The sequence below is a fragment of the Rattus norvegicus genome, chromosome 7 (assembly GCF_036323735.1).
Source record: "Rattus norvegicus strain BN/NHsdMcwi chromosome 7, GRCr8, whole genome shotgun sequence".
Lineage (NCBI taxonomy): Eukaryota > Metazoa > Chordata > Mammalia > Rodentia > Muridae > Rattus > Rattus norvegicus.
Genome location: NC_086025.1, coordinates 32,059,667 through 32,074,977, shown reverse-complemented (window position 1 = coordinate 32,074,977; position 15,311 = coordinate 32,059,667). Strand labels below are relative to the sequence as shown.

At 41.3% G+C, this 15,311-nt stretch overlaps 1 protein-coding gene across 2 annotated transcripts in view; it reads right to left on the bottom strand.

Annotated features, from left to right (window-relative positions):
• Nucleotides 1-3,725: 3,725 nt before the first annotated feature.
• The window catches only part of Ube2n (ubiquitin-conjugating enzyme E2N), a 30,063-nt gene continuing 18,477 nt past the window's right edge, over nucleotides 3,726-15,311 (bottom strand). Inside the window, exons 2-4 of one of the 2 annotated variants that reach the window (NM_053928.2) lie at nucleotides 5,353-5,599; nucleotides 5,027-5,167; nucleotides 3,726-4,456 (exon numbers count right to left, since the gene is read on the bottom strand). In NM_053928.2, coding sequence (NP_446380.1) covers nucleotides 4,416-4,456; nucleotides 5,027-5,167; nucleotides 5,353-5,599 — 429 coding nt within the window. In that variant the 3' untranslated portion in view covers nucleotides 3,726-4,415. Of the gene's footprint in view, nucleotides 5,168-5,352; nucleotides 5,600-15,311 lie in introns of both variants that reach the window. The other variant, XM_063262876.1, reaches the window with a different exon arrangement.

Here is a 15,311-nt window from a genome sequence, read left to right as displayed (position 1 = left end):
TGTGTGTTTTCAAAGCTAATCTTTTAAGGTACATGCTCTACACCAGGGGGCTTAAGTGCTCGCTCCACTTTGAAATGATATATATGACTTGGTTCTAGCACCCACTAAGACTCAAAACATTATATATGTTCTGGCCTCTGAACATCACATGAGACACACACACACACACACACTTGGATTGGTGAGTTAAAAGGATCTATCTTTGCCAATGAAGTTTCAAAATATGTAAATAAAAAAGCATCCTCTCAAAAGCATACTTGAGAATTCGAGGTTTCAGAGCGACTAAAAGCAGCAGTTAGGGCTGGGCAGAGTACCAGCACATGCCTTTAATCCCAGCTTTGGAGCAGCGCCCCTCTGCTAATCACAAGTTCAAGGCCAGCCTGGTCTAGGTAGAGTTCCAGCATAGCCAAGACTCCAGGAGGCCCCCCAGCACTGACTTTAGGTGGTTTGTGAGACCTGTAAACCCAGCTTGATGAGAAACTCACATGCACAAGGTAAGCATCAGGTCAGAGTTCTATTCCACAGGAAGGCAGAGACAGGCTGAGGCCCTCCTTGGAGCTCGGGAACCAGGCAGTCTAGTCTGATAAGGCCTAGGCTAGTGACTTTCACTCCTCTTAGCAAGTCAGGAGACAGGAATGGTGGCAATTCAATCTTCAAAGCAGTTGATCTCAGTTCAAGGACAGCCAGGACTACAGAGAAACCACCTCGAAGAACCAGAATTTCCAGTCATGCTGGATGAAATACCCAGCTGCTAAGAATGTCTGTTTACGCCTACTTAGCCAGCTTCCTTGACAACAAGCAGAAATCTACAGTTTCCTAGAATCTTTGTTGCATGGTTTTTATCTAACAAATACACAGCAGAATCAGGCTATTTAACTAACAACACAAAACGTGTAGAGGGAAAGACTGACTAACCCTAATACCAGCCTTAGTGATAATGGAAATCAGTGTAGAGGTGGTGAGCCCAGTGCAGGAAAGACAAAAGTCACATCCGATTGGTAACGTCTTTATTGTTTATACTTCGAAATACATTCAACATGTTTTCCTTTTACTTAAAATATAAACCCTGATAGAGCTCCTTAAAAGGCAGCATGCTTCATAGCTAAATGAAATTTTGCTCCCAGCCCCAGAATACATTCCAATGAAGTATTACATAAGTCTTAGTGGGTTAGGTACCCAATTTCTCATCTCATTTTGTAATCTGTATGTGGATAGCTTCCCTATGTTGTAGCCTTAAAACTTCGCTTCTGAAGTAATAAAAACTGATGTAGTTATTAGATTAGCCAAGAGAACAATACCTAAACCAGAGAAACAAAGCCACCCTACTGTCCCCATGGCATCACTGAGGTCTACTTGGCTGACTGGGAATACTTAGAACAGCAGATGTTCTCCCCGCCCCCTGGAGAAGTGCTGAGGAAGCATTCCTGTGGTTTTAATCTATCCATTTACACTGGACTTTATCTTACAAGTACATTCCCGGTCTAGTGTGGGTATTCAGTATTATACAGAATGCTTCAGATCTGAGAGAACCAAAGATAACTAATCTCACAGTAGAAGTGAATCACAGCAAAATAGACAAAACAGAACAAAAAATTCAAACCACAAAGCCCAAATGTACATCCTAGAGCTTCAGAACTGACTTCAAGATGCCAATTTGAGAGAAGTTGGTTTTCTGCTCTCTGAGCTCTGCATGAGCAGATTTCTGGAGGTTGGAGGCATTTGTCTGACTTGAGTCCAGAAGATGAGCTGCAACTATTGTGTTGTGCCCCACCCCTATGCTGTCCCTGCAAAGGAAAGGCCGGAACTACTCATTCACATCTACATTCCCAACCAGGAGCAGGCAAATGTTACAATGCCTTTGCTAAGTGAATGTGTCTTCCTTTTCTGGGGTACAAAGTCAAAGCTCTACATGAAAACAACTGCACATACAGAAACAGGTAGGCTGGGAATGACTCTAACCTGAACAGAAAAAGAGAAGGATAATTGCTACTCAACTCCTGCCAGGAGATGCCATTCAATGATGGATCGGTTATTAGTGCTACATCTTATTCAAATGTTACAGATATTTTCTGTGTAACTATGCCGAGTTTCTGCAATACTGCTGTTTAACCACTTTGAACCATTTTCCTGGCCTACGAAAACAGGCCCACATAGGCCAGATGTAGTTACCAGGGTTCAACCTCCACCATGACCTGTTGTTTCCAATCTTTTAGGAAAAGTCCAGGTATATGGAACAATTCTTGCTTCTTCCAACTGGCTAAGAGAGCAAATTTCAAACAATGGGAACTCATCAAAATCTCCAAAGAAAATGTGATACCAGGAAATGAGGAGTCAAAGTAAATTGGGAAAACGGAAACCTCAGTGCACACTAGGCCCCGTGGATAATGTGTAAGATGCCTGCTACTATAACTAGGAGCAGCACTATAATGCTGACTGGTGAATGGTTATTTCCGTCTCATCAAGTTTGCTTTTTAAAATGAGAACTGTTTTAGCCATCAACAAAGATGCACTCAGGCCAAAGAACTGTAACAACTGCTGTTAGAGAGTTTAAATTTTTACAGTGCTTGGTAGGAAGGACCTTTAGCAATTGTAGTCTAAACTTTACATTTGTTAACAAAATGCATTTATCTGGAAGGATCCAGTTACCAGTTGTCAAAAGATCTTATATGTTGAAAATGTAATTTTTATTTTACAAAGAACACAATAAAATAGACTGTATTCTAAAAGCAAACAAAACAAAACAAACCTTCAGAAGTTACGAAGAAATATGCAGATGGGCTACAATATCCACAGCCTTATACTGCAGGAGAGGAAGATTCCTGACCCTAAGGATAGCATTTACAGATACATGACTTAAAAATAACAATGCAGAAATTCCATGTGGAAAAAGGTGGAAAGGGACTGTTTTACACGGGAAGAAAACAATTACTAACAGTAAGTTAAAGGATACGATGGGCACAATGGCCTTTGATCCTAGCAGAGGCAGCTGGATCTGAGTTGGAGGTCAGCCTGTCTGTAATAGTGAGGTCCAGGATAGCCAGGGTCACATAGCAAGACTTCCCCTCTTAAAGAAAATGAAAAAAGTTCTCATAGCAAATGCACAGGAATCAAAGAGCCAATAATACCAGTTTCCTGGGATCAAAACTGCCTCAGCATGGGGTTGGGGATTTAGCTCAGTAGAGCGCTTGCCTAGGAAGCGCAAGGCCCTGGGTTCGGTCCCCAGCTCCGGAAAAAAAAAAAAAAAAAAAAAAAAAAAGAACCAAAAACTGTCTCAGCAAAAATCAACTAACTAAGGTTTCCTAACAGCACAAACCAATGGTCACAGGAGATAGCCTACATCTGAAGCTCAAATGTAGACATGTGGAAAGCCCTATGTGACATTCAACTGTCCCCTTCATTGTGACTGCTGGTCAACTTTCAAACATGGCAAGACACCAAGGATCACCTAATTGAATCAGGTAATATTTATTTCAAATTTCTAGGAGGTTTAAGAAAAAAAAAAGTCAGATTCTGATGCTTCATGCATGCTCAGAGCCAGTTTATAAATACTCTCAGCAGGACCTAATACAGACCTGCAGCAATCAGACAAACTGGTAAATGCTCTTGCCAATTTGTCAGATGGAGAGGACTAAAACAGAAATATTCCATCTACTTTAATTTTAAATATGATTGTCACATCGGGAAAGCGAAATAAACACAGTAAAATAAACTGTACAAAGGCAAAGTAGAATAACAAAAAATATTTTACTAAAACATAAGATTTACAGAAGTTTCCAGACAAGCCATACAAAATGGTCACAAGCTTTTTCTTCGTCTTTTGGGGGGGGGGGGGGGGGGACAGAGAATCTACACCTGACGGCAAAGTCACAATGTTATTAGTGAGGGCTGTGATGTTTATTTAATGTTCCCATTTTGGATCAGACAGTCAAGCTTGTCCATCTACAGCGTCTAAAGTTAGACTTGGCTAGAGAGCATATTCTAAAACACCGGTTAGCTGCATTTAACCACTGCAATTAGATCCCTTAAGAGAGGGGAGGCCATAAAATTAAAATAAAACTACTTTCCCCCTAAAAAATAAAATAAAAACACCCATGCCCCTGGCAGCTAACCCTGACAACTACCTTCATTCACAGTGCCTTGTACTTAGACCATGATGGGGAAAGGAGTCAAAGCAGAGAGTCCTGCTTCTCAGCATCTCTCAGCAACCCGGGTGATGCTTCTAGCCTCTGCTCATGCTTTACAACAGTGAATCAGGACAAGACAGGTTTGCTAAGTGCATGTGATCACCAAAGATGAAGATGCCTGGGCTTTTATTCTGTAATGTTTCTAAGACTGTGTCCATTAAATGCAAACAAAAAAAGGAAGAAGTCTTGGCAGAACAGGAGAAGTGGTGTACACTTGATGATCTGATCGACTTAAATATTGTTCATGGCATATAGCCTAGTCCATGCTCTTGCTGTAGACAAAAACAAACATGCAGCTGTTAGTTTCTTTCCAAACACCATAAACAGCAAACAAGTACAATTTGTGGAAATGTCATGCATCTTACCCTCCTACATTCATACCATCTCCTAGAAACAGGTCAGTTTTCTGAATACCGTACTATCAAAACAGTTTAATTAATTAGAAAGGGGTTTTGTTTTTTCTAAAAGTCTCACTGTACAGTCCAGACTAGCTTCAAACTTTTCATAAAATTCAACGTAAGGAAAAAATTCTTTCATTTCTGAATAGATATGTCCCCTCACTAATTTTGTTGTAGCAGAAAGAAGTTTGTTAGTTCCATATTCTTTACAAACAGCTATATTATTCAAGTGAACCATAAAAATAGCTCAGAACAGTTGCCAAGTTTTCTAATATCTTTACATACTGCCAGTATAGTAGATACTCATTATTATTAGACACCTGTGGTTAAACACTGCAAAATCTTTTATAGATTACTTTTAAATAATTTGAGGTTTCAGATAAAACGTCAAAGAGACCTATCCTGAGAAGCAGAGGCAGATAAAAGAGAACAGATATGAAGTACCTGTTTCTATGGCTTGGGCTTCGTTGCTCTTCCACTGCTCAGCTACATCATTTGCTAATGGATCATCTGGATTAGGAGCACTTAACAAAGCCTGGATTGATAGCAGAACTGTTCGGATCTGCAGTGCTGGGGACCACTTATCTACGAAGGTAACAGGCCCAGTATATGATAAAAGCATGGACAACAGGCCAAGAACTGTTGTCCCCCACCCACCACATTCTAGTGCTGTTAGCATACAGTGAGATTACAATGTTTACATTCTAAATGTGGAATGCTTAGGACAGAAGGGATTTGTTAATAAAAGCACAGTGACAAACAACACTTACCTTTCAAAATATCTAAACATATTCTTCCCAACTTGTCTACATTAGGATGATAAATTTTGGTCATGAAACGTACTTTAGGTGCTGCCATTGGGTATTCTTCTGGAAGGAATAGTTCAAGTTTAAAAGTCCCTCCCTCAAAGGGGGAATCCTGGGGACCAGCAATGACCACATGAAAATAACGGGCGTTGCTCTCATCTGGTTCTGCTTTAATGCCAGGAACTGGTTCTGCCAGCAAACGCTGGGTTTCCTACAACAGAAGAACAAGCATACCTGTAAAACAAATGTCGTTTCACTAGATACCAAAATTAAAATTAGGAAGTTCATCTTTTGAAATTAGATATAACACAATCTCCCAGTGACACATAATTTTCACAAAAAAGGCTTCATGCCAGGCATGATGGTATACACCTTTAATCCCAGCAGAGGCAGGTGGATCTCTGGGAGTTTGAGGCCAGCCTGGTCTACAGAGTAAGTTCCAGGACAGCCAGGCAGCGAAGATTATGTAGGAAAACCCTGTTTCCAAAAACAGACAAAAACCAGACAGTTCATGTAATGAACTGAATTTACCAACTGAATACAACTGTAGGATATTATCACATTCTAGATTAGATTAATAAAACCAATTTTATGTTCACATAAAAAGAAAAAAAATGACATCGGGATTGCTACAATGGGTAGAACAACCTGCTCTAAATTCTATTAAAAAACCAAGTCACTAGACTGAAGGGCACTGACTGTTCATCCAGAGGTCCTGAGTTCAACTGCTGGCAACACATGGTAGCTCACAATCATCTGTCATGAAATCTGATACCGTCATTGTGGTGTGTCTGAGGACAGCTACAGTGTACTCATATAATAAAATAAATAATAATTCTTAAAAAAATTTTAAAAATTGGTCATTCATTGTAGTCAAGGACAATAATATCAATAATACCAAAATCTCTGGATGCTCAAGTCTCTTACATAAAACAGTACAGTATTTGTATTTAAACTACAAAAATTTCCCTGTATATTTCAAACAATCTCTAGATAACTTGTAGTGCTTAATACAGTGGGAATGTTATTTAAGTTGCAATACACAAAATAGGCAAGAATGACAAAATCCTTGTTCGATAAAGATCACACTTTGCCACAGGACCTTCCAACTGTAGATATCATAGAGGTACTGGAGAAAAGAACAAGTCTAGGAAACTGGGTGTGGCGACAACAGCACTTACACAACCCTGGATCCCAGTGCTCAGGGTATAGGCAAGCACATCTCTGAGTTCAAGGTCAGCCAAAGCTACAAAGCTAAGATCCTGTCTTTGGAGGAGGGAGAGACAAGAATACCTCTAGGGTACTTCAATGGGGCAAGAGACATACAAGATGAAGGAAAAGAAGACAGTGTCTGGCACATGCTGTAAGATTCTAGAACTGACAGTCTCTGAAAGACCTTTAATGCTCTCCAATAATTACACCACATTCTGTTTTCCATAACTCTCTTGAAACCCCTAGATGTCTATCTTCATCCCTACTTTTGACTGAGGCTCTGCTTCCTACCTATTTCATGAACAGGCAAACATCCTTTAAGTTCCCACAATGGCACCTGCGCCTGCACCCCTGCCTCTCCCCGTGTGCTTCTGGGCTTCTTCCCTCTTACTCTGAACTCTTTCCTCCTTGAGCACAGATCTCTCCCCACCTTCCTGAGAAGGTCCCTCCGACAACTCTCCAGAATCAGTCCTTTCCTTTTTTGACTTTCCTTAAGTCATACACATTTTCTTTTCTTTCTCCTAATACGAGGGACAAGGCCTGGGCTAACAAAGCTGGCTTTCCTGACAGCTCCTCTGCACACGACCATTTCCCTTCCCATCATCTGCCACGTCGTGATACCTCAGAAGCAAAAGGACAGCGCTACCTGATCTTGCACCCTCTAAATCTCTTCTGAGCACCCAGCTTTAACATTTTAGTGCACGGAGCCATATTGGATTTGGGCCTAGCCGCTTTTTGACTGCATGGTTCAAAGTGACTCTGGGCTGTTTGGCCACAGAGACTCACCCCTAAGATGACTGCCATAAGTCTTAAGATTGTTGGACAAAGCCTCTCCCATGAATTTACGGCACAGGAAACATAGATACACAAGATAACATTCAAGGGATGCCTCAGCTCGAGCAGATACCAGTGATCTCCTCAGTCAACACCCAGTGTCTCCACCACCTGACCTCATCGCCTGACCTCTTTGCCTCCAGCTATCACTGCCTATACCCTCATCTCCCCCTCCTTCATATTTCACAAAGGTCACTCCCCCTACCTGAAAGCCTTAAAAGCTGTAACGTTCATCCCAATAAACGAGACCTTGACAACAGAATCTTGCTTGGTCTCCTTCTCTCGCCCCCCATTTAGGCCCAAGGGTAGCGCCCCTTCGGGACCCTGAATAACTGGGTCCCCGCTGGCGGGGACATTTTAGTACAATGGAAGAAACAGACTAACACACAGCAGAGTCCAGTTTACCCTAAACTTAACTTTCTGACCCCAACCCCAGCCACCAAATTTTCTCCATGTCAGTTGCCCCATCACTGATCCCTCTTCACTCATAGGTTATGTGTCTAGCCTGACTTTTTTCTTACCTGCCTGAAAAACCTCCAAGGCCTACTGAAGATCAGGGACAAGAAGGCTATGTGTATGCCCAGCAAAGACAATATGTGTCTCACCACTCCTACCCCTCTGCTCAAGCCTCCACAAGCTCTAACTGGCAGACTAAATAACCTCCCAACACATTCCCTGGCTTCCAACATCAACCTTGCTGCCTTGCACTTCCTGGAACCAGAGTCTACATTTATTTCAAAGTCAAAGCCTTGCACTGACTTCTGGACTCGCCCACCTCTCCATTCACCTTCATCGATCTCTACACCCTGACTCTTCTTCAAGCCCATTCCATGTGCTTACAGGTCCTCAACCTAATAAGACATTATTTCTACTTGTTCTTTTCCCCCAGAAAAAACCAAAATGGGACCCTAGCCTTTATTTTAAGGGGAAAAATGTTAAAGATTAGCAGAGGGGCAGAGAAATAAAAAAATAATTAGGTGGCAAATTTTCTTCAATTTTGGCCTTTTCTCAATTTTGTTTTATCCCGTTTCCATGAAAAGGTAAGCTGAAAAGGGGGAACAGGGTCCAAGAATCTAAGCAACCACCACTCCCAGATTATACAGAGTAGCAGCTATTGAAAACTCTAACAAGTTACCCAAAGTACCAAGATCAGATCCTAAAATAGCTTAAAAATCACTGCGCTGTCAAATCGCACATTTCACACTCTTGTTGTCTGTTTAACTACTCTGTCAGGCGCTCTTCCCAAAGAATGCATTAGTGGGATGTGTAGTGTGTAGTGTGTGCCTATGCCTGTATGCCTGACACTTGGGTGGCTTTACATTCAAGGCTGGCCTGGGCTACATTACTAAGTTCCAGGCCAGCTACACAGCAAGACCCTGTCTCAAAAAACAAAAGGGATGTATAAAGCACCAATGTGACCATACTGATCATAAAATTTCATTGGAATGTACACTGTGGTTAGGTTTTTAGATGTATTAATATCCCTCTCAAGTTGCCACAAATTTGACACAATAAACAGGTAATTTTATCTGATGAAACTCTCCATTTTCCAAACTTAGCATAAATGTGAAAATAGGAAAACCTGACAAGGATTAAGAGCACTGACTGCTTTTCCAGAGGTCCTGAGTTCAAAATCCCAGCAACCACATGGTGGCTCACAACCATCTGTAATGGGATCTGATGCCCTCTTCTGGTGTATCTGAAGACAGTGACAGTGTACTTATATAAATATAATAAATATATCTTTAAAAAAGAAAAAGAAAGAAAGAAAGAAAGATAGATTTGACACCAGTGTCTGAAATCCGTGCCCACAGTAGTAAGAAGGGAAGTAAACACTAGTAGGAAATAATTTCTCTCCCTCCCTACTACCCAACATAAGGCTTAACTATGAGGAACCTTCAGGTCTTAAGAGTGCTTCTGTCCTAAGGACAGTCAAGTGCAGTGTGGTTTTTTTGAGTGACAAAGGTAAGTTCCTACTTGCTTCTTTACTTGTGTAACTGTTTCTGAGCAAACCCGCTCTTTGTATTTTGCAGTTGTGGTACTTTCCCACACAATCTGTCTGTCCATAGCTGCAGTTATCCTTGGTCAACCCCAATCAAGAAATATTAGTTGATGGGCCAGTGAGACGGTATGGTAGGTACAACTTGGCACACAACCCTGGCAGCCTGTCTTCTATCAAAGCCCTCTGCTTTCCCCCACACAGGTGCTATGGTGCGTAACTAAAACAAGTAATAACTTGTAAAAGAGTAAATGGTAACTTTCATAAGTAACTGATTTTTAAGGTTGTTGTTTGTTGGGGTTTATTTTTGTTTTGTTTTAGATAGGGTCAACATGTAATTTCTGGAATTCATTGTGTAGACCAGGCTGGCTTCAAATGCAGGAGACTGGCCTGACTGTCACTCCTGGCTTTGATTTAGGTCTTAACTGTGCACTCTTCATCCCTTCAGCAGGACACCCCCACCCCCATGACCTTTTTGTCTAGCTATAGCATAAAATCTCACACTGCTGCACACCTGGATGTGTGTTCAGATAATCCTCATTTTGTTTAGTGATAGCACCAAAGTGATGCCTGCAATTTGTGAGTACCAAGAGAAACAATAAGATGCTCCTCCTGGGCTGGAGTTTCCTTGCTGAGCTTGGACTGTCAGCACCCATCCCAGGTGTCTCACACCATCTCTGTTTCCAGGGGATCCAATTCCCTCTGCTGAACCTTGTGGGTACCTAGTGGCACAAATGTACATATATATAATAAATAATAAATAAATAAATCCTTTAAAAAAGAAACCCGTTTTCCTTTACTGAAAAGGTAAACGCTGGGCTACAGAGTGGAGCTGACAGTGTTTGTCTGGCTTGTAGGTTACTGTTGGTCCTCTGCACCACACACCCTACCTGGGCATGGTAGCACAGTCCCATAATCCAGCACTAGCACTGCCCCGAGCCAGAAATGTAGAGGGTGAGGGAAAGCGCTGACGGAAAGATCTTAACTTCAGCAATTTTTAGGTTTTCTTTTTTTTTTTTAACTATGCACTTTTACAACGATTTTACAATTTCAGGTTTGGTTTTTTTATTGGTGGTGGGGTTTTGTTTTTGTTTTGTTGTTTTGATAGTCTTTCACTGGCTGCCCTAGTATTCACTTTGTAGACCAGGCTGGCCTTGAACTTACAGGGATCTGCCTGCCTCTGCTTCCTGGGAGTTAAAGCTGGGATTAAAAGCATGCACTACCACTGCCCAGCTAAAACAAAAAGTGTTAACTTATAAAGTTTTTCAAGAAAAAAAAATCTGCCCATCAGACTTCAAATTATGTAAGTGGAGAAACTGCAATACTTAAGATACATTTGAGCCTGCTGTCACACCTTTAATCCCAGCACTTAAGGGACAAAAAAGGGCAGAAGTCTTGGGCTTGAGAGCAGTCTCCAGAGTGAGCTTCAGGACGGCAGTCAGAGTCACACAGAGACCCATCTCAACAGTGTTTTTATTTTGTTTCACTTTGACATAGGGAATCATAGGGACTAGGCTATTCTGGGACTCAAAAGAAGCCCACCTGCTGGGGCTGGAGAGATGGCTCAGTGGTTAAGAGCACTGACTGCTCTTCCAGGGGTCCTGAGTTCAATTCCCAGCAACCACATGGTGGCTCACAACCATCTGTAATGGGATCTGATGCCCTCTTCTGGTGTGTGTGAAGACAGCAACAGTGTATTCAAATATATAAAAATAAATACATCTTAAAAAAAAAAAAAGCCCACCTGCTTTGGCCTCCCAAGTGCAGGAATTAAAATTGTACACCATGACAATTGGCAAAAATAGTATTTTTAAACACGCCTCTACCAACTACATCAATTACCCCCTCACAGTTCTTAGACTAGCATTTTTTTGTGAAAAGGTAAATTAATTTTTAATATTTTACATTTAACCCAATATATTGAAAATGCTATCTCGACATGTCATTAATATATAATGACTAACAGTATATTTTAATCTTTTTTCATACTGAGCCTTCACAAGTCCAGGTTTTAACCCATACTAAGCACATTTATCAATTCAAACCAGCCATACTTCAACTCTTCTATAGCACTAGATGCTAGCACCTACAAAGTAAAAATGAAGGTAAGTTTATTACTGACTGGTCATTAAGAACAAATGAACTTCATATACATGGTAAATTTTTGTAGAGCAATTTTTAAACTATTACTGTTTTCCACTCAAAAATAATCTATAATATAGAAAGATATGGAATCACTAACTGTTATGGGTCATGAAGGCACTCTGCTAGTCCCTTTAGGTCAGTGTTGCAGTCTACTGCAGTCAAGACATTGTCTGAAAATGATGACTTTGGTTTAAAAAACAGGAAAGCAAGGCACTATGAAATAACTGATCATCACCAAGAAACCATTTTAATTCTTCCAGTGAACACCACCCTCTAGTGGACATAAGACATCAACAGATGAAACAAAAACAAAATATTCTTTAAAAGTTCTTTATTTCACTCTAATAGGTGAAGTTTTTTTTGTTTTTCTTTTCTTCAAATTGCTCACTTTTCTAAACTAAGGTTGGCACTAATGTAAATGTCCAAAAAAGAGGCCCATTCTGATCCGGACTTCAAATGCACCTTTTTAAGAGTTTAAGAAGGGGCTGGGGATTTAGCTCAGTGGTAGAGCACTTACCTAGGAAGCGCAAGGCCCTGGGTTCGGTCCCCAGCTCCGGAAAAAAAGAAAAAAAAAAAAGAACCAAAAAAAAAAAAAAAAAAAAAAAGAGTTTAAGAAAACTAATGTAAGCAATCAAGCAAACTGAGCTAAGCCTCACTTCTCTGTATGCTGCTACCTTGTCTCCTCTAATCCCAGACAAGCCACGAGTCCCCACAGGGACCCTTTGCCTATGGTTATCCAAAAATCAAAAGAAAATAATGGTTCTCAACACACTCCCCTTCTCCTCTACCCTCTGGGATATTTTGCGGTAGCATATTCAAAGGAGGGGAGAGGTATTTTCCAGGAAGTGTTACCAAGGACTAAATCTGAGATTTTGAATCTAGTGTAAGGCTTTTTGACAAAAAAAAGCTTTATTTGGAGGGAGGGCGAAGATGAGGCTCAGTTGATAGAGCATTCTCTTTGGCATGCAAGGAGCTGTGAGCTCAATCGTAACACCATATACACCAGCAGAAGGCAGACAAGAGAACAGGAATTCAAGGTCATCCTTAGCTACAAGGTGAGCTGAAGGGCCAGTCTGGGTTAGAGACCTTGTCTCTAAAGAAACTTTCCACAGAAATTCAAAGAACAAAGAAAAGGTCTTGGTTCATCCCACTGGTAAGCAGTGTCAAGAATGTAATTCTATTCCACTTAAGAGTACTAAGCATTTCTCTGATGACTAAGGATGTTGAACATTTCTTTAGGTGCTTCTTGGCCATTCGATATTCCTCAGTTGAGAATTCTTTCTTTAGCTCTGTACCCAAATTTTAATAGGATTATTTGGTTCTCTGGAGTCTAACTTCTTGAGTTCTTTGTATATACTGGATATCAACCCTCTATCGGATACAGGACTGGTAAAGATATTTTCCCCAACTGGTGGTTGCCATTTTGTCCTAATGACAGTGTCTTTTGCCTTACAGAAGCTTTGCAGTTTTATGAGATCCCATTTGTCGATTCTTGATCTTAGAGCCTGAGCCATTGGTGTTCTGTTCAGGAAATTTTTTCCTGTGCTCATGTGTTCAAGATTCTTCCTCACTTTCTCTTCTATTAGTTTCAGTGTATGTGTTTTATGTGGAGATCTTGGATTTGAGCTTTGTACAAGGAGATAAGAATGGGTCAATTTGCATTCTTCTACATGCTGACCTCCAGCTGAACCAGCACCATTTGCTGAAAATGAGATCTTTTTTCCACTGGATGGTTTTTAGCTTCTTTGTCAAAGATCATGTGACTATAGGTGTGTGGGTTCATTTCTGGGCCTTCAATTCCATTCCATTGATCTACCTGCCTGTCTCTGTACCAATACCACGCAGTTTTTAATCACGATCACTCAGTAATACAGCTTGAGGTCAGGGATGGTGATCCCCACAGAAGTCCTTTCATTGTTAAGAATAGTTTTCACTGGGGTTGGGGATTTAGCTCAGTGGTAGAGCGCTTGCCTAGCAAGCGCAAGGCCCTGGGTTCGGTCCCCAGCTCCGGAAAAAAAAAAAAAAAAAAAAAAAGAATAGTTTTCACTATCCTGGATTTTTCAAATTCCACCTCACACAAGTAAGAATAGCTAAGATCAGGGTTGGGGATTTACCTCAGCAAGCGCAAGGCCCTGGGTTCGGTCCCCAGCTCCGGGAAAAAAAAAAAAAGAACAGCTAAGATCAAAAACTCAGGGGACAGCAGATGCTGGTGAGGATGTGGAGAAAGAAGAACACTCCTCCATTGTTGGTGGGATTGCAAGCTGGTATAACCACTCTGGAAATCAGCCTGGAAGTTCCTCAGAAAATTGGACATAGTACTACCTGAGGACCCAGCTATACCACTCCTGGGCATATACCCAAAAGATGCCCTAACATATAACAAGGGCACATGATCCAGTATGTTCATAGCAGTCTTATTTATAATAGCCAGAAGCTGGAAAGAACCCAGATGTCCTTCAACAGAGGAATGGATACAGAAAATGTGGTACATCTACACAATGGAGTACTACTCAGCTATTAAAAACAATGGGAGGGGCTGGGGATTTAGCTCAGTGGTTAGAGCGCTTACCTAGGAAACGCAAGGCCCTGGGTTCGGTCCCCAGCTCTGGAAAAAAAAAAAAAAAAAAAAGAACAAAAAAAAAAACAAAAAAACAAAAAAACAAAAAAAAACAATGGGAACAAAGAGTGGAACAGAGTCTGAAGGAAAAATCATCCAGAGACTGCACCACCTGGAGATCCATATGTAGCCTCCAAACCCAATCACTATTGCTGATGTCAAGAAGTACTGGCTGACAGGAGCCTGGTATGTCTCTTGAGAGGCTCTGCCAGAGCCTTATTGATATAGATGAGGATGCTTGCAGCTAACCATCGACTGAGCTTGGAGACCACAATGGAGGAGTTAAGAGAAAGATCTGAAAGAGCGGAAGGGGGTTGCAACCCCATAGGAAGAACAACAATATCAATCAACCAGACCCCCCCAGAACTCCCAGGGACTAAACCACCAAAGAGTAAATGTGGAGGGACCCATGGCTCCAGCCGCATATGTAGCAGAAGATGGTCTTGTAGGGCATCAATGGGAGGGAGAGGCCTTAGTTCTGTGAAGGCTCAATGCTCCAGTGTAGGGGAATGTCAGGGCAAGGAGGTAGGCTGGAGTGGTGGGAGTAGGAGTGGGAGCATCTTCATAGAAGCAGCGGAAGAGGACATGGGAGAGGGGGAAAGGGGATAACATTTAAAATGTAAATACATAAAATATCCAAAGAAAAACAAAAGTAGTAAGCAACAGGTGGGGGGAGAGGGCAGATGTTACTTATAGATTAGAATGGATACTTCTGTGATGTTCAAGGAAACAGAAGTTCTGAAGGCTAAGTATATGTGCATGATCAGGTCGTTGCTCAGGTCTGCAGACAAAAGGAAAACCTCTCCTGGACTTCCACTCTTCTGCTCTTTACCATCACTCAAGCTGGCACAATGGTTTTGACTTATTTGCCCTAAGCTATCCGATGGTAGTAAGTGCAAAATTGGAAATGTCTACTTCAAAACGCATTTAAAGGCAGACGTGGTGTCTTCGGCCTGCAATCCCAGCATTTGGGGAAGGCTCAGGCAAGAAAATTGTTTAAAAAGTGAGGCCAGCATGAGGGGGAGAAGGAAGAAAGGGAGTAGAGAGAATAATTAGCATTTAAGGTTAATCCAATCATTGACAAGAAAAAAATCTTAAGAAAACTTCCCTCTAATC